The sequence below is a fragment of the Lentinus tigrinus genome, assembly GCF_003813185.1.
Source record: "Lentinus tigrinus ALCF2SS1-7 unplaced genomic scaffold L226scaffold_5, whole genome shotgun sequence".
In the NCBI taxonomy this organism is placed as follows: Eukaryota; Fungi; Basidiomycota; class Agaricomycetes; order Polyporales; family Polyporaceae; genus Lentinus; species Lentinus tigrinus.
In genome coordinates, this window is record NW_027137914.1 from 651,962 (window position 1) to 668,938 (window position 16,977).

Genomic DNA, 16,977 nt, shown 5'->3' on the forward strand with positions numbered 1-16,977 from the left:
GAGCAATAGGCGCCGATCCTCTTGAACTCCAACCGCCACCAGCTTTGCTCGCTCAGCCTTTTGGGCCGCTTCTGCCGCCGTCCTCATACGCCGAGTACCCCTCATATCACCACACGTCTATCTCAGTCGGCGACCATCATGCCCGCCACTCGCGCTGCAGTCAGGCACGGCAGCCGGCAGCCCCAGCCATACCCTCAGGACCCCGCTGGACCATCTAATTCCAATCCAATCGTTCTTCAAGACGACGATAAACCATTGCGAAAACGGCCAACAGCTGAGCGCAAGGTGTCTAAGTCGAATCCGAAACAGAAGGCGCGCGCTCCCCTCCCTCCTGCAGCAGAGATCATTGAGATCTCTTCGGACGAGGATGAGCCTCCACCTCGAAAGAAGACGGCAACCTCATCCAGTGCAAGCGAAAAGAAGATCAAGGAGCTACAAGAGGTGCGTCCTCCTGCATATTCAAGCCAGGGTAAGTCCTTAACATTTGACTCGTCTTGGGTGGTTTAGGAGAATAAGAGCTTGATGGCCGCGCTCGCCGCTGCGAAGGCTGTGAGTGGCTTCCCGTCTTCGTTCAGTGCCCATTTTCTGAGAATATTCATGCAATTACAGGCGCATGCACAGGCACTGGCCGCACTCCCAGCAGCCCCTCTGCCCCCGAAGGTGCAAGCGCCTCCTCCAGACGCCAAGGCAGACAAGGTAAATGCGCCCACCCAATGACACTCGTGCATGCAGCTAATCGAAACTAGTTCTTATCTGCGGTCGAGGACCACGTCACCTGTGAAGTTTGCACGGTCAAGATGTGGCATCCATTCACGTACGTCCTATCCTTCCCACCGTCACCCCATCCGGAGCTCACGCGTCTCCGTGCGACTGCAGGCTCGCATGTGGACACACCTTCTGCAAGGATTGCCTGGTCGATTGGTTTAACACGGCACTGATCAAGCATCTCTCCGCGCATCCTCACTACGACGCCCAGAGAGTCGTTCCTTTGCAATATCGCAACGTGCTCGCACAGCCCAATATTCCCACTCATACGCGGGCCCACTATGAACGCGAGATCGCCATCATCATGAGCACTACCCCACAACCCAAATACTCTTGCCCGACATGTCGCGTCCTTGTGAAGGCCAAGCCCGCGGAGAACTTCGTCGTCAAGCACCTTGTACGTACCATCGCCGGCGTACAAGGGGAGTCTTGTCCACAGGAGGCGCCCCTCCCGCGTCATCCGGGACAACCCGTTGAAGGTCCGTTCGACGGATTCTTCCCGTACGCTTGACCCGCCCATGGACTTCACGACTAATGACGATCACAACAATGCAATTTGTACCACATCCGAATCCAGTTGGCTCCGATCACACGGCTTCGTTGTTGCATCGTATCCTTATTCTTCATCGCTCTGGCATCATCTGCTCCTCCGTACATACACTACTGGTCTCACTGTATTCTGGTATACTATTGCATACCCGGTCCGTTGCGTGCGCTTGTAACGTTCAGTGTGCAACCTTAACAGATTGCACAGCAGCTGTTTTCATAAATGGACAACAGAACGAGCAGAGTACAAATCACCCCAGAAAGATTTGACAAGATAATAAGTGATAGCCCAACAGCAACACCTCCGGAAGAATTCATTTCTTCTTTCCCTTCCCTGCCGTCTTCGCCTTCGGCCGCTTCTGCGTGCGCGACGAGGCAGGCACCGGTCCCTCCATGAACTCGATCTCGTCATCCTCCGCGATCATGCTCATCGCCTTCCGCTTGTTCGTCGAACCTGAGCCAGACGTCCCGCCATCGAGCGCATCCACGTCGATAACCTCCCCGGCAGTCGACACCGACAGGCGGCTGAGCGGGTGCGCCGGGCTCTGTCGCACAGAGCCGAGTGGCGCTGTGCCCGCGGAACGCACCGACGACGCGGGCGACGGACGACGCGAGGACGCGCGCTGGAGCTCGGTCGCCCCACCTCCGAGGACATGACCGTGCCCCGACAGCGCAGGGAGCGGGGGCACGCTGCCTCTGTCTGCTTGCTCGGCCTTCTGGCGTGCATTGCCGTCTTCGAGCCGGATTCGCGTCTCGCGCCAGTCACGGCTGAACGTGCCTTCCGCGTAGATGTCGTCCTGGAACGAACGCAGGTTCTCCTCTGTCATAAGGTCGTCTGTGCCGCTTCCCGCTCCCGAGCCTACACCGGATGTAACGATGGGCGGGATGATGCGGTCGCCCGTGACGCGTGCCTCGAAGAGGTCAAGCGAGAGTGCGGCCGAGTTCTTAACATGCGGTCTGTCGTCTGGCGTGCGGTCGTCCCCGCCACCGCGCGCGAGCTCGCCCGCGGGGTTTTCCCCGAGGTACTCCGTCCATTCCCAGGGCCGATTCTGCACGGGCACGGTGCTGATGACGACGCCGACGATGTCGCGAGTGGTGTAGACGAGGTCTTCGACGGCGGGGTTGAGCGCGACGTAGGGGAGGAGAGTGCGCATGCGGGCCTTGTATTCGGCCGGCATGTCGGAGGGGAGATCGGAGAGGTTGAACTCGGGGTAATTGCGGAAGGGCTCGTAGGGTGCCGTCGCTTTGGCGTCGGCGGGTATCTCTGTGCGCGGGTGAAAGGGTCCGGTGAGCATATGGAGCGTGAGGAAGAGCGGAGTAGTAGCCTACCGTCGAGAGTGAAGCATAGGGTATCGAGCAATAAAGGGAATGCGAGCATGTTGAGGCCTTCGCCTGCTCCATGTATCTGTCACGCGCCATTCAGTTAGTCTGCACATGGAGGGGTGTGAGAGATGTGAACGCACTAAAGCTAATCGGGTAAGATTGTAGCAAAGCTCCTCCGCGAGGTCCTTCGCTAGCTGGTTCCAGGTAATAGAGAATCCCAGGTGAAATTGTAGCATGCGCGCCAGGAAAATGACAGCCTGCGAGGCTCGCGAGGCGACGTCGTCCCAGGGCCGTTGCACCAGCTGTGCCATGACTCCAGTCATGTACGCGATCTTCGCACATAATACGGTGAATAGGGCCTCTTGTACTGGTGTGTCCAGTTGTGGTAGAGACGCGTCCTTGCGGAACGGCGCGACGATGTTTGCGCAGAGGCGGAGAATCTCGCTCGCGCACTTCTTCAGGTCGTTGTGGTTCGTATCGTCCTTCATGGGGTCCCATTCGCGGAAGATTTCGGCGGCGCGCTTCAGGCCTGCATTGACGAACTACATACATGTTCCAAGTCAGCTTTACACATACGCGAGATGAATGATGTATACGCACCTTCCCAGCAACGGTCCTATCGACGTCGGTGATCAGCTCCGCGACAAAGTCCGCCTCCTCCGCCTTCTTGCACGAATAGAACACCGCGCTCGCCAACTTGTCCAGGCTCGACCCAGCCAACTGGCGCGTAGACTCGCGAGACATGGCCTCTTGCAACTGCTTGATGGCCAGCCGGATCTCGATCGAAGTGGCAGCGAGTTTCCAATGACTGAGGAGAGAAGTGACCGATCTCCAATCCGCCGCATTCACCACTCCATCTGAATTCGTTCGTTGAGTCGAATCGCACGATCGCAAGGGCCATAAAAGCCACGTACCTTGACTAGCATCGTTGAGCATCAACCGGAGGGCCTCCAGTAGAGGTCCGTGAAGGTCGTCTGAGATATGCTGGGACTCGAGCAGCCGCTCGAATGTCATGCGAACTGCGTCCAGGTCGCGATATATGCCCTGTCTGAATACGCAGACTCGACACATCGTCCGTCTGAGAGTCGTCGATGCTCCTCGCAACGTCTCGGAGAAGCATCTGTTCTGCTCGATGAGGACAAGTGCAGGGAAGTTTGATACGAGTAGGGAGAAGTGGGGTTCCCGGAAGACGTCTCGGCGACGTGTCTGAAGCCCTTGTGCCTCGAAGACGTCCGCTGGAGGCAAGCCTGTCCCACATTCGTCCCTCAGGAGAAGATGCTCGAAGAGATTATTGACGGACGTTATGAGGGTTTCCAGCGATTGGCCCTGCTCCTCTGACGACACGTTCGCACCCGCTTGCCAAACCTGGAAGATCAGACTCTCAAGGATGGTCGTCGTGGCAAGCGCCCCGTAGCAAGCCAGGTACAGCAAGACGACAGTGACGACATCCCAGTGTTCGGGGTTCAAGGCGGCGATCTCGTTTCTCCCTGAACCCAGGAGCCACGAACGTATCTGCTCATCGAGACCGCGCGGGAGGTGTTGGTCGACATGAAGCAGGAACGCGGCATATCGAAGAGCACACGCCCGGCGGCCAGGTATGTCGGGGATCATGGCGGGAAGCTGACGGAGGCTTGCGATCGTGTTGTCCCAGACTTTCCATGCCCAGTCAGGCGAGGTCATGTACTTGTACCATAGGCTGTTCGCCAGGAGGGAAGGAGCTTCTGGCGCAGGATCTGTGGCGAGGAGGAGGATCTCAGGAAGCACTTGCGGTACACTATCTGGGTTCTCGTTCGTCGGGAATAATGCCTGGGAGGAACATGTCAGATCAAAGAGGACGAGAAGCTACGGACGTCCTACATGAGTATACGCGGAGATATCGGATAGCATCTGCTCCCGAGCAGCGGGTTCCAGGTAGCAATCGTTGTCGACTTCTGCGAGGAGCTTGAGAAGGACGCGATTCTGCGATCCGCGACTCCGCCAAGTCTGGTGCACGGCCCAGAGGGCAGAAGCCACGTCTTTCATGCGGTTCATACAGGCCCAGACCTCCATGTGTTGCCGCAAAGTCTCGATGACCGCTGTAAGCAGCGGACTTCCGTTGACAAATTCCAACGTGTACAGTGACATCTACTATGGAGATCAGCGTCGAGCCGCGAGATACTGGAGTTCTCACTCACATCCAGTATCGAGCCGTATGATCGTACGCGAGCCAGGATGATGACCGACAGGGTGAAGACCCGTAAGATGATATTCTCGGTCTCAAATGAGCCGTCCTTGTTGCTGCTCGGGAATGAGCGCATACCAATCGAAAGCAATCACTGAACTGACTCACCTGGACAGGAACTTCTTGTAGACAGGCAGGAACCATTGCTTGATCGTCTTGACCTGCTCGAAACGAGGGGCAGACAGTAGATGGCTACACGACTGCCAGAAGGTGGTCGTCAAAGGCTCTCCGATCGACACCCCGCCAAAGAGCTCAGGCATGAGCGACCGGATTTCCTTCCGTATCTCCTTCTCGTTGGCATCCTCAGGGGTTTCGCGCACTCGTAAGCCATAGAGAATCGCTTTGCGCTGGTTCATCAATGATGGGCTCGCGTCATGCAGCGGGATCCAACGAAGGAAGTCACGGTGACGAGAGACGGTTTCCTGGATAACGTGTCAACATTGCCCTTTCAAGGTGCTTATTCGTAGAAATCACCGATGGCTGTGTGAAGGACAGGCCCTCTTCCCCTCTTGCGATCAGATGCTGCATGTACTCCCCATACGAAAACAGACCACGCTTGACAAGCTGGCCATAAAGTAGAGCGACTGCGGGGAGATTGCTGGCCTCTCCCGCGACCTCGGATGTATGGAGCCATTGGAAGAGGAGACTCTGGACGTGCTCATCAGGGGAAGACACATCTCGCCGGACAGCACGATCCGCGGCCCTGTTTCTCCACAGGTGGAGGAGGCACGCAGCGGCGTATGGCCTGTGGTCGCCGTACTGGAGCGGTGTGACGCTCCATGTCAGTAGGAAGTCGAGCTTCTGGGAGAATGAATCTGAGACTTCAGACGAGTCGTCGAAGAGGGCGACGCTCGACATGTCTGTCTTCCCCGATATGGAGTTGAGTAGCTACGGATACGAATGAGACGATTCTATTTGGACGGTCACATCGAGCAACCGTGGCAACATACCTTTATGTCCGACAGAGCAGAGGAGAGTGTGCCGAGAATTCGCGGAGGGAGGTGGTAGAAAAGCATAGCTTCGTTCCGACGCTGCACGTCGAAGAGAACGTCGAGGACTGTTTGATGGAGATGCTGGAGATTCTGCGGGGGAACGCCATCGCCTCCTTCATGGGTGAAGTTGTCCATGAGAATTTCTTCCAGGGCTGAGCCGTACTGTATGTGCATCCGAGGGCTGACGCCCGCGTCAGGGAGAGCGAGGAAGGAACGCTGATGACTTGGGTCAGAAGCATGTCGCTCGATCAGGAGCGTCGCACGTACAGCAACAAGGTTCCTGAGTATAGTTGTCGTATTTGCCAGATACTCCTTCGCGGACGAAGCTTGTACCTAGGGCAGGTTGAAGCCAGATGAGTATCATATAGGTCTGCTACGCACCTCTGCAAATTTGGCCAAGCAAGCCTCTAAGAAGGGACGGGTGAGAGCGCGGCTGACCAACATGCCCTCAAGGTACTCGTCTCCAAGCCGTGCAACAAAACCAGCTTGTGCCAAGTTGCATATGCTCATCTGCTGCACCAGCCATGATAAAAACGTGCGATTGTCTACGAGGCCTTCGGCGTAGAAGGTACGCAGTAGGCTTAAGCTACGCGTGATCGTCAATTTTATCGAACACTAGGGAGAGCCCTTGTAAAGTGGCTTACCAGTATGAGAACCGGGATATCCACTTCTCCCTTGTTTCGACATCGGATAGGACACCTTTGAACGTCTGCTTGATGTTGAGACCCGGACGAGGTGCGCTTGGGAGCGCAATCTCGGCTAGCTGCTTCTTCATGTACGTCGTCATGACATTTGCCCATTCAATACTGTACTGCGTGGGATTGTACGTCGGCTTGTTGCGCAGTCCAGCCTTCACAACAAGCGTCAGAATAATCGCCAAGGTAGGTCGCTGTCCGACTCACTGAGTCGTTGGCGCCGAAGACTCGCAAGAACCACACTGCGCGCGGAATCGCGACATTGTTGGTATGAAGCAAGTCGAGTAGGTCATGTCCCTTTGCCCCATGAGGAACATTCTTGCCAAGTTTTGACAAAGGAACATCCGGATTCGCAAGGTCTGCAAACCACGCATTCCTCTTGGCGTCATTGAGCGTGACTCTCGAAGGCAGGCGAAACGTGGAGGGCCTGGATCGAGTCAGTATCGGCAGTCTTGGTCGTCCGCCTCCACTCACGGGATAGCAGGTGCATTTTCGTCCTTGCGAAGAAAGATCTGATTCATCAGATCCTCTAGTTCGCCGAGTGCATTTTCCTGCAACAAGCGCTTCCGTATGGAATCCTGTGCACTGTACGTTTCCGCCTGGGGTAGCGTCATCAGAAGATCGCAAAACAGAGGATAATACCACGAGGAAATCTCACAGGGACTGCCGGAGGTAGGACGAGACCATTCTTCACATTAGACTCGGTGAGGGTCTCCTCAATCTGGTGCGGCCGTGGCGGGAAGAACCCGACATAACCTAAAAATGACAAAGTTAGTCAGGAGAGCCACTGCCAGTCCCAACTGCAAGTCACGCACCAAGGTCGGCGGAAGTATGCGCTCTCAATAGCCATTCTGGTGGACGAGACTCGTAGATTTTCAGAGGCTCAGATTTCTCCCTTTTAGCCATCTAGGCTGTAGGTTTTCAAGGATCAGGCTACGAGAGTGGACCGGAGTAGAAGACGAACGGTTCAGCATGAAATGAACCAAGAATCCAACGGGAGTAACGGGCCCGATGGCTGATGCACTGAATTCAGCCTCGTGCGTTCCCGGGGATCCAATGCTGCCTATCGAGCGTATGAGGAATAGAAGCCAAGTGTCGTAAGCAGTGTCCACAAAGGCCGGAGCCTGTTCACCTGACAACCCGTCAGTGACCATGAGCTCGGATGTCTAAACACGTTTCCTCCGTACCTCCGTTGACCTTACAGAGTCCTTATGCGAGCAGATCGTCCAACCCTCCCGCAGCAGGCATGGCTGTCGTTCACTAGGTGCTAAGCGCCACCCCCCACTGGATCGTGCCACGTTCCCACGTGTCATAGCCTAAATACAGCAATTGCCACTACTCAACGCTTCGTCGAAAGCGCCTTCGCCAGAAGTTGGACTTCGTGCAATCGATACCTGATCCGTCAACGAGACGTCTTGCAGCTTCGTGCTACATTCGTAGCAACGACAATGCTTACAACAGAAGTTTTCCGAGTTGGTTGGTACCCTCTGTCTATACCGTGCCCCAATTGCCGAGCAGAGCCTCTCACACAATAGAGAGAAGTCATGGATCAATACTGCTGTCTAAGGTTCAGTAAGTCACTACATTCTTGCGACGCTATGGTACCTCCATTCTATAGGTTGACGACCGACATCACCATCAGTGTCCTCCGCCCCCTCGCACCCACCAGGTGAATGACTTGTCGCCGGTCTCCCAAATGACCATGCTACCGTCACTATTCCTCCCCCGAGTTGCTTTCCAAAGCGTCTTACTATCTATTGTTCTCCAATTCACCGCCCATCCAACTCAAGATAGCCGAGCGTACCGAGTAGCCCACAGAGCGATGCGAGACAACAAATCCCTTCACAATCACAACCTGGAGCACCAACACCGCTCAGAAGACCAAGGGGGGATTAATGCCACCGATGCCGGCACGTCTACTCCCTCTTCCCGCCGATCTGGGAACGCCCCCCGCACTCATCAAGGGTCTACACGCAAACGCAAGGCACCAGACAATCCACCTGCTGCTCCCTCCACCAAGCGCCACCGCAAGGCGGCACGAAACAAACAGTCGCAGCCTCCCGGGCTGGTCGAGGAAGAGTCCAGAGGTGAAGGCGGTAAGTATTGCCAGTCGTTGGAAATGAGCTCATCCAACCACGGACACTCCTCAGGCAGTGGAAATGCGGCTGAGACCGGCAAGGTGCACGATGATAAGCCATTGACCGTTCTCGACCAGCTTGAACATCCAGAAGATGGCACCAAACTCGGAGCAGACTTATACGATGAACTAAATCTGGAGGCAGGACGGCTCGTCATGCCAGACAGCACAACGCCGCCGCCTCCAACGGAGATGCCTTCAAAGGGAACCTCCCAAAGCGCATCCGAGTCCAAACTCACGCCCAAGACACATGGCGAGAGCGAGACCAAGACTCGGAGCTCCTGGAAGTGTCCCTTCACGACCAACCCCTCTTGTGCCGCGCGCACCTTCACCCGCGTCGCCGACCGCGACCGCCACATCCTATCTACGCACCTCTCCATCTCCGTCGTCTGCACGCACCAGGCGCACATCTCGCCCGCGCGGCTTAGTCGCCCCGACGCCGTCTCACGCCACATGGGCAAGCCGTGCTGCCTCGGCGCGGTCCAGTATAACGCGCTCAAGCGCAAGTACGCCCGGCAACTCGGGGCAGATCCCGAGGGCTGGGAGGGCAGACGCGCGGTGCACCAGAAGTACATCCGGATCAGAATGCCGTGTTACCAGAAGGCGGAAGTGAGGGAGGCCTTGGCCAACTTGAAGGTGTCGCGCACGTTTGAGGAGCTGGAGGAGAGGTTGAGTGGGTACGGCAAGATCGAGCGGTGCATGTGCGCGTCCTGTCCGCCTCAGCCAGCTGGAACCCCTGCTGTGACATATAAATGGACCGCAAAGCGAGATACGAGCTCCAAAGCCGGTACTAGTGGCAAGAGGGCACGCCGCAAGGCCGTGGTCGCAAGTGCGGTGGATGAAGAAGATGAGCGTCTCCCGCCGGAGGAGGAGGAAGGAGTAGACGAGAATCCGTCCGGATCATCCTCGGCTGGGCAGGACAGGCACACACCCGATTCCTTGCCCATGCAAATGGCCACTAGAAACGACATATGCGCGTCCGCGGGGCCGAGCGAACACACGGAGGTGATCAACAAGGGTGATCTCGCGACAACCGTGGCGGACACGATACCTGACACGGACGCTGATCAGGCCATCGAGATGCACGCTGCGCAGACTACGGAGCTAGAGGACATGCTTGAGAGCGATCCCACCTGGGGCAGCGGCGCCGTCATATCGATGTCCTGACCAGTCAGTCGTCCGTGGCTGCCCGCGCCTGACACTGCCTGTGCACAAGTGAACCTTGGCGGACGTCGAAGAGCATAGCGGCGATGCATGTCCGACCGGGGTCTTGGTCTCCGTCTGCGACACGCACAATCTTCCCCCACGCGCTCGTCCGCAGCAGGCGTGGTTCCTCAGTCCAGCCTTCCTGGGCTCGGCAGGGAACGAACTCTCCCCTGACTCTAAGGAGCTAGGTCCACCGTCCATCGAGGGAACCGCGTAGGCTGTGTGCGAGGACCTTGGCCATGTTATCTGTAACTAGTCTGTAAGCAGCAATGAGTTCGCAATGACGATTGACTCACCGACTCGAACGGCGATGGTCAAGGACCCGAATTCCTCCGCTAAAGCCCGAGAAGCCCGTGAACGAATCAATCCTATGCGCGCATTGCAGGGGCTCCCCTTCGCATTCGCCAATTTGTTGTGAAGTGAGCAGAGCCGAGCAAGGTACGCGTTGCGCACCTGGAAACAAGTCGAACGAGTGCGCACGCCGCACGGCAAAAACAAGAAGCCGCCAACAGCGGTCCAAATATAACGCCTCCACAATCCGATGTGCATTGCGAAATGTCCGATAATTAGGCTAATGCGTACTGTGCGAACGGGTAAGCATGCTACAACTTCTGCTAGTGCAATAGAGCAGTCCATCGAGTCCGTGTTAAACGTTACAATAAACATGGGCCGGCATCGTAGAAGTAAAAATGTCCATCCGCCCGTGTTCTGTCAGAACGTCGTTCATGCAAGGAGAGCGAACGCAGACGAGACCACGAGGAGGGAGGACGCCACGATGCCGAACACGGGCGCGCTAGAGAAGCTCGGCGCAGCACCGTTGGGCGTCACGGTCGTGGAAGAGCCGCTGTTGCTCGCGAGCTGCGTCACGGTGGAGGGCTGTGATCCATCTGCAAATGTCAGACAGAAACATATCAAACGGGTCAGCCGCCGTCCGGGGTTTGCAATGTGTTCACACAGAGGCGATCACTCACCGACGAAGGAGGAACCACACGTGGAGGAAAGGTTTGAGGACACGCCGCTCGGGATGAGGTCGCCGAAGCTCTGGGAAATGAGGCTGTATGCGGCCTTGACACAGTCCGTGCAGGTGACGTTCGATGGGATGTTCGGTATCGAGCCACCTGCCATGATGGTGCTCGCATACGACTCCAGGTTGGTGATGGTGAGCTGACCAGTGTAGGGCTCGAGGTTGTTCAGGGTCTCGGTAAGACAGAGCGCGTTACTGTTGTTTGTGCTGCGCATGACACAAAGGGCGATCCGCGTGAGAGGCAATAAACCAACATAAGGGCATGGGGCGCTTACTCGGCGAGGCAGACAACCTGGCGGAAGGTGGGGTACGCGGTCTGAACGAGCGAGGTGAGCTCACCAGAGTCGATGTTGCTCAGGCCAAGTGACTCGAGGTCGGATGAACAGCCGGAGGTGACGTTGGAGACGACGTTCGCAAGAGTGTCGTTTGAGCAGACCGCCTTGCCGCAGAATCCTGTAGCCCATGTGTTGATGGGGGATACTAGGGAGGTGTTCGCCGAGGACGACGAAGAGGCAACGAGGCCAACGAGAGCCTGTGCGTTGAGGCAAGACGTCTCGGACGACGTGACGAGGGCGGCGAGCGTGTCCTGGCACTGCGAAGAGAGACTGAAACTGGCAGGGAAGGCGGAGGAAGTGTCAGCCGTTGACAGGATCTCGTACGTGGGTATTCAGCGGGGGAAACTCACGATTGAGCAGTGGTGCCAGCCAACTGCACCGCGACGGCGGCGGCGACGAGAGCGAAAGTGCGGAAAGCGGGCATGACGGTGACGGCGAAGACAGCGATGGTGGGGGATATAAAGAAAGAAAAGGTGCAGCCGGCTGCGGAATGGGAGGCGTTAAGTCGAATGGACAAGCTGACCAGAGTGCGCACAGGGCTGGAGCCCCTCCCCGCATGCGCGCCAGCCTCAGTTTCTAAATCGGGCTTGTGCCGATCTCGGCTGCCGGCGTCTGGTTTCCGTCGGCGTAACCAACCCGGCCAGCCTCGCAGTTGTTCTTAGTCCGTATTGTCACTCGTCCTGCTGCGTACACAGCCAAGCACCTGCGGAGAAGGTCTGTTGGCAGAAAATTCGCTCGATAGTAGTCAACGCTCACAACCATGCTCCGCCAAGTCTCTTCGCTCCGTTGCGCTGGCAGTACCGGCTCCAAGACGTCGGAGACGGATCGAATAGCCCCGTGCGCTGCTATTGGAGTTATGTCGTCGTTCCGTGCCAGGTCGGATCCTCACCCAGACCGCTGAGGTGACTTGGCGTGCGGGCTTCAAGTAGCTCAGCATGAAGGTCGAACCAGACGAACCGGTGTCCAGTTCCCGCGAAGTCAGCGGTACTCGCACCCCGTTCCCATCGGCTCCAAAACAGGAGGAACGATTTCCAGCTTAGCGCGTACTTTCTCTTGAACGGATCCCGGGCCCCGGCTGTCCCGCGCGGGTCGACGATGCGAAAGTGCGTCCTTGAGTATGGTCTCTTTTCTAACGAGGGTGTCGTGGCAAGCCATTCAACATGTGAAGTGAAGCATCATGCCATATTTCCTAAAGGCAAGTCTAAGGATGCATCGATGCACCTCAATCACATATCCGGTTGCCTCTGTACTGACTTCAATCAGGTGTCACTATGTCTGCCCTCTTCGGCTTTGGTCCCCGCCACCGTTAACCTTAGATGAAGCTGAAGAGGGTGGACGGCGCTGGTTTGGATTCAGCCGCGCGTGCCATGCTCACCTCTGTCGCCGGTGCATGCAAGCTTCGACGTCGGGGGCAGTTGTACAATCGAAGTCGTATGTCCTTGTCTGATGACCTCGAGATTATTAGTACTGACGCCGCCGCCGCCGCCGTACCATTGGACTGGCCGTATGAGCAGGTACTGTAAGCCTCATGCCAAGCGAACGTCACCTTCACTCACGATGCCGTAAGGATCATTCATCTCCTCAATATCTTCTCGGACCACATGCTCAACGCGGGGTGTCATTTGCGGGCAGGCAACCCTCCCCTTTCATTTCCCGTGTATCAGGAATGTGTCCCTTTTCCCCGGGCACTTGGCCTCGAGGTCGATGGCTCAGTAGGCCGGGCTGATCTCGATAAACCCTGATTATACTTGACCGCCTTGCGAACAAGCAGGTCATAATAACCTGTAAAAGCGCACTCACAGGGTGCAAGCCGGGCTCTGAATTTGAGTTCACGCCCATGAACTTCGGCGTATCGTTTGAATGCCGTGATCATTTGTGGTTGACTCCGACTCAATCGTTCAGGTATGTGGCTCATGCTCGGTCTCATGGCACTTGCGTGCCGACTTATATTAACATACTTATCACCGTGTTCAAAAAGGAATGATCAGCTCAGGAAGGGGTGGTGCGTAACACGTCCCTGCCACTCGTGGCTGAACGTCCCCCCGCCAGAAAGGTTCCACGCATGACTGTGACGCCTCACGCCCAATCCAGGTAGGTAGTCATCAATAATCCGATCCTATAGAATAATTGATCACGTTCAATCCAACAGGTTCTGGAAAGCCTTCTGCTGTGCCCTCCCTGCATGCCATTTTGGTACGAATGAACGCAGCGCCTCAAAAACGACCTGTTTCCACCTCGCCTGACGTCGATTGATGTGTGAACGCATGACGTCTTATCTGCTCATATTCTTGAGCATGTCCGCGCTCTGGATCCGCAGGCCGCTGTGAGCGCAGCGAGAGGGGATGCGGAAATGTGCGTCTCTTCGCGTTCCATCGCTACTTATCTTCACCGCTGACGAACTGCTAGATCCGAAGAAGCCACCCTCACACATGCATGACCCTGGAAATACAATAGGTCCGCATATACGGGCGGTTCCGGTTGATGGTAGAATACCGAGTTAACCCTCCGTTTGGCAGCATCGGTTTCGAAGCTCGGCCAAGACATTCAGTATCGCCCGAACATCTCACTCAGCATCCTCGGAATTGCGTGAGGATCAACACAAGGTCCGTACTCCCTTCCAGGATGCGATGATCGCATACTGCGAAGCGTTCTGATTCTGAACTCCGAGACAAGTAGTTTGCCACGCTCCAGGTTAGACTTGTGGCTTGACTTCATGAAGGAAGCCTATGTGGTGTATATTTCGCCACTGCGCAAGTCAGCCACCCGTGATTGTCGGTGTTGTGATGCCCACGATGCAATCCCCACTTGACTGTGGTCAGCGGGGAGGTTGATGACCCTGGGTGCTGCTCAATGGGCACCGTATCGCCTTGTATTCTGGGGCCTTCGCAAGTCAACTTGGATTCCCTCCGGTCATCTCAAGAGTGACCGGGGATAGATTTGGCGGCGTCGTTTACGGTACGCCCTGCCGACACTGGGCAGGGTTGATAATCCGGTCCGAGAGCACAGATAAGCTGTTGACCTGATCTCTCTCGGAGTCTCCGCACCTTGCTTCTCCCACATTACTCATACATTTATACTACACAGGTTCTCAACAAGTGGATGCAATGCGCTCGAGCGGTATAATTTCAACCGCTGGATTCTTCTCGTCACTGTATTGCATCGATTCATACTCTGAATTAGCATAATGACCCGCGCTGTGCGGGAGGACCCCACTGCCCATGCCGCAGTGATGCACTCATACATGGCTAGTATGCGGCGCAACCAGACTTCTCGACGGATGTGTCCTCTCGGAGGTTGAAGGACCCTTTGATCAATTGTCACTACGTGCTCTTACCAACCAAATCAGTATGTAACATTGTGACGTCAGTCTCGCTAATGTATCCTCGTCATTATACCCATTACTCACTTGTACTTGAAGTAGATTGTAGCTCCGTCAGTATCGGAGTTATTGTTGAGTTATCCATGCCGTCGTGAGCCGAGGCCAGTGCCGCTTCTGAACGTTCTGAACGCTTAACACACGATTGCAGCTACTCGCCTGCCAGTCCCTCCAGCATCCCAAGTTTGTCCATCGAGGTGGCTTCGAAGATATGGTGGACTCCGAGATGGCGACCAATAGCGGGCAATGTGACCATCCGCCTGCGTTAGCGCCTCAGGTGTGTCATTCATCGTCCATAGAACAACGCCTGCACGGCAGATGACTTACCGAACGTGCTGTCAAGGCTGCAAGGAACTCTGCGATAGGCTCCCGACCGCCGCTACAACTCTGCTCTTGCCAAATGTGATTATAGAATCGATATTATCCGCCGAGGTTTACTACTCGCTGCCCTGAATCCGGAGTCCGTACGGCATGGTGTATCAAGCAAGAAACAGCCCATCTTTGACGACGTCTCGAGCATAGCCCAGGTGACATTCGGGATGCGTGCACCCCGCGCTATCATACACATCCTACCGGCCCAGTGGCGCCTGGCCCGGCTTCCACTGCTCGACGCTATCCAACGCTCGTTCGAAAGGAAAGTCGCCATCCCAGGCCGCCACCGAATCTGCGCACTCCTTCAGTGCGCTGGTCATCGTTTTGTGCGTCTCCGCCTCGTCCTCCACCCCCATGCGTCCCGCGTCCACTTCCTGCCCGGTGCTGACCACCGCCTGTGCGATGTCTGCGTCTATGTATGCCAGAAGCGTCTCCATGTCGCTATCCGGCTCCCACCGTATGCGGCTTGCGCCTGCCACAACGGCAGTCAGGACCCGAAGGCTCGCTAGGCCCAAACCCGAGCCATACAGAGCCCGAGCTCGATGAAGCACCGCCTCCAAGTCTGCGGCGGCCTCCCATTCGGAGTCCGACTTCTGCACGAAGAGTGTGACGGGGTCGGGCACCGCATCGGCCTTGCTTCTGGTGAGGCGGTCTCTTGCCGCAGCAGTGAAGGCCGCCGCCACGGATGGGGGCGACGTGGCAAGCGTGCGGCGGATGGTATCCTGCAAGCTGTGATGTACTGTCAGTGTCTCTCATCTGATAAGCTCAGAAAGATAGATAGTCTGACTCGATCAGGTTCACGTTCGAGATGAACGTATCCACCATGAGGTTCCTGCGGAACTGAGGTCAATACGCATTGGTGCGAATCTGTATCCACACTCGACTAACACATGACCAAGGACAGGAGCTGCGTGGGGTGTAGTTCCATCGACTGACGGCATCTTGCTGTGTGATGAGAGGCTTGTGAAGCGGATGTGGATGTGGAACGTTGCTTTGTGCCCCTGTTTCCCATCCCCTGACCCTTCTTATAGCATATGCGGGCTCCTGATGGTGACCGGCTACGGGCACAAAGAAGAGAACGATATAATTCAAGCGGAGACACTACGTGTACGTTGCTCATCCGATGCATTCTTGCTTAATTGCATTCATCATCGCCTATCCAGAGTGCACAGGTCGATTGCCCGCATCGGTCGAACCACGCTGCCGAATCCACCTCAGGCAATCGCCCGGTACTTGGAAGGATTACTGATCGGGTTGTATTCTTGCTAACCGACAGAGAACTACGTTTCATGTGTTCGTTTGGTGTCTGTACCTGGGTGTTTTACAAGACTTCCGATAGCCGCGGGACTCCTTGCAGCGACCGGGCGTAGAGCTCCGGGCACAAGGCCCCTAGTACTCATGGAGACTGTGTACGCCCGTATGTACACCTCAAACTTGACTGCCTCGAGTGGCGGCCGTAATACCATCAGTTAGAGGGCGGGTTGCATGCTGACGCGGACGAGTCAAGTCGCGTCACTCGTTTGAAACATGTATGTCATCTGCCGGGCGGGGCGGGAAAACTGAAGCTATGTGCCAGAACTGAACGACCCTGCAGCTGCCACATATCCGAGCTATGCACAAGGTTGGGACTTGGGAGAGCGTACCATTATCTGATCCGCCACTTACTATGCAACGCGGTTACAGATTGATGCGCGACCAGTCTTGTGTTCAATGGGGTTTTGTCTAGTTGCCGGAGCAACATGAGATGATGTGTCTTGTTGGCCTAGACTGATCTTCGGGGCGGCCGGTGAAGTTTTCCTACAGCGATTCGCAGATACAATATCTATCGCTCAAGGCTATGACTATCAAGGCAAGAGTCCTGCGAACGATATCATCGGATAAGGTGGTCGTTGTGCTAAGTGACAGGAGAACCGAACACAACACCCGCCGAACTGGAATATATTAGACCGAGTGACCATCACAGGCGTCGCCCTCTCACCGTCTTT

General features: G+C 56.1%; 5 protein-coding genes across 5 annotated transcripts; 2 read left to right on the forward strand and 3 right to left on the reverse strand.

Moving 5' to 3' along the window:
- The first annotated feature begins 22 nt into the window (after positions 1–22).
- L226DRAFT_610241 (uncharacterized protein) lies at positions 23–1,569 on the forward strand. Its single transcript, XM_067686136.1, has 5 exons — positions 23–441; positions 508–549; positions 610–696; positions 747–814; positions 877–1,569. The coding sequence occupies exons 1-5, from the start codon at positions 139–141 to the stop codon at positions 1,274–1,276; spliced, it is 900 nt and encodes a 299-aa protein (XP_067538868.1). The 5' UTR covers positions 23–138; the 3' UTR covers positions 1,277–1,569.
- L226DRAFT_502738 (uncharacterized protein) lies at positions 1,421–7,797 on the reverse strand. Its single transcript, XM_067677896.1, has 18 exons — positions 7,730–7,797; positions 7,358–7,674; positions 7,201–7,298; positions 7,017–7,141; positions 6,750–6,969; positions 6,492–6,697; positions 6,229–6,433; positions 6,115–6,180; positions 5,806–6,063; positions 5,330–5,743; positions 4,964–5,277; positions 4,809–4,911; positions 4,492–4,758; positions 3,549–4,440; positions 3,235–3,491; positions 2,775–3,176; positions 2,641–2,716; positions 1,421–2,575 (listed from the first exon to the last, which is right to left on the reverse strand). Exons 2-18 carry the CDS (start codon positions 7,446–7,448, stop codon positions 1,626–1,628), a joined length of 4,944 nt encoding a protein of 1,647 aa, XP_067538869.1. The 5' UTR covers positions 7,449–7,674; positions 7,730–7,797; the 3' UTR covers positions 1,421–1,625.
- A 998-nt stretch (positions 7,798–8,795) lies between these two features.
- L226DRAFT_531642 (uncharacterized protein) lies at positions 8,796–10,115 on the forward strand. The gene has a single exon (XM_067680117.1). It carries the CDS (start codon positions 8,836–8,838, stop codon positions 9,844–9,846), a length of 1,011 nt encoding a protein of 336 aa, XP_067538870.1. The 5' UTR covers positions 8,796–8,835; the 3' UTR covers positions 9,847–10,115.
- Positions 10,116–10,608: 493 nt separating this feature from the next.
- L226DRAFT_520685 (uncharacterized protein) lies at positions 10,609–11,668 on the reverse strand (the record flags this gene model as incomplete). The annotated part of the gene is made up of 4 exons (XM_067678662.1): positions 10,609–10,772; positions 10,857–11,116; positions 11,185–11,520; positions 11,595–11,668. 4 exons carry the CDS (start codon positions 11,666–11,668, stop codon positions 10,609–10,611), a joined length of 834 nt encoding a protein of 277 aa, XP_067538871.1.
- A 3,384-nt stretch (positions 11,669–15,052) lies between these two features.
- On the reverse strand, positions 15,053–15,956 carry L226DRAFT_531645 (uncharacterized protein). Its single transcript, XM_067680118.1, has 3 exons — positions 15,881–15,956; positions 15,780–15,824; positions 15,053–15,721 (listed from the first exon to the last, which is right to left on the reverse strand). The coding sequence occupies exons 1-3, from the start codon at positions 15,931–15,933 to the stop codon at positions 15,190–15,192; spliced, it is 630 nt and encodes a 209-aa protein (XP_067538872.1). The 5' UTR covers positions 15,934–15,956; the 3' UTR covers positions 15,053–15,189.
- Positions 15,957–16,977: the final 1,021 nt, after the last annotated feature.

Excerpts from the sequence above, each read along its gene's own strand:
- L226DRAFT_610241 (XM_067686136.1), top strand. The coding sequence starts at position 139 with ATGCCCGCCACTCGCGCTGCAGTCAGGCACGGCAGCCGGCAGCCCCAG. Across the intron at positions 550-609 it reads CGCTCGCCGCTGCGAAGGCT|GCGCATGCACAGGCACTGGC; the intron begins GTGAGTGGCTTC and ends ATGCAATTACAG. Across the intron at positions 815-876 it reads AAGATGTGGCATCCATTCAC|GCTCGCATGTGGACACACCT; the intron begins GTACGTCCTATC and ends GTGCGACTGCAG.
- L226DRAFT_502738 (XM_067677896.1), bottom strand. The coding sequence starts at position 7,448 with ATGGCTAAAAGGGAGAAATCTGAGCCTCTGAAAATCTACGAGTCTCGT. Across the intron at positions 6,970-7,016 it reads GAAAATGCACCTGCTATCCC|GCCCTCCACGTTTCGCCTGC; the intron begins GTGAGTGGAGGC and ends GACTCGATCCAG. Across the intron at positions 4,912-4,963 it reads TACAAGAAGTTCCTGTCCAG|CAACAAGGACGGCTCATTTG; the intron begins GTGAGTCAGTTC and ends ATTCCCGAGCAG.
- L226DRAFT_531642 (XM_067680117.1), top strand. The coding sequence starts at position 8,836 with ATGCCAGACAGCACAACGCCGCCGCCTCCAACGGAGATGCCTTCAAAG.
- L226DRAFT_531645 (XM_067680118.1), bottom strand. The coding sequence starts at position 15,933 with ATGCCGTCAGTCGATGGAACTACACCCCACGCAGCTCCTGTCCTTGGT. Across the intron at positions 15,825-15,880 it reads GCTCCTGTCCTTGGTCATGT|GAACCTCATGGTGGATACGT; the intron begins GTTAGTCGAGTG and ends TCAGTTCCGCAG. Across the intron at positions 15,722-15,779 it reads TCGAACGTGAACCTGATCGA|CTTGCAGGATACCATCCGCC; the intron begins GTCAGACTATCT and ends AGTACATCACAG.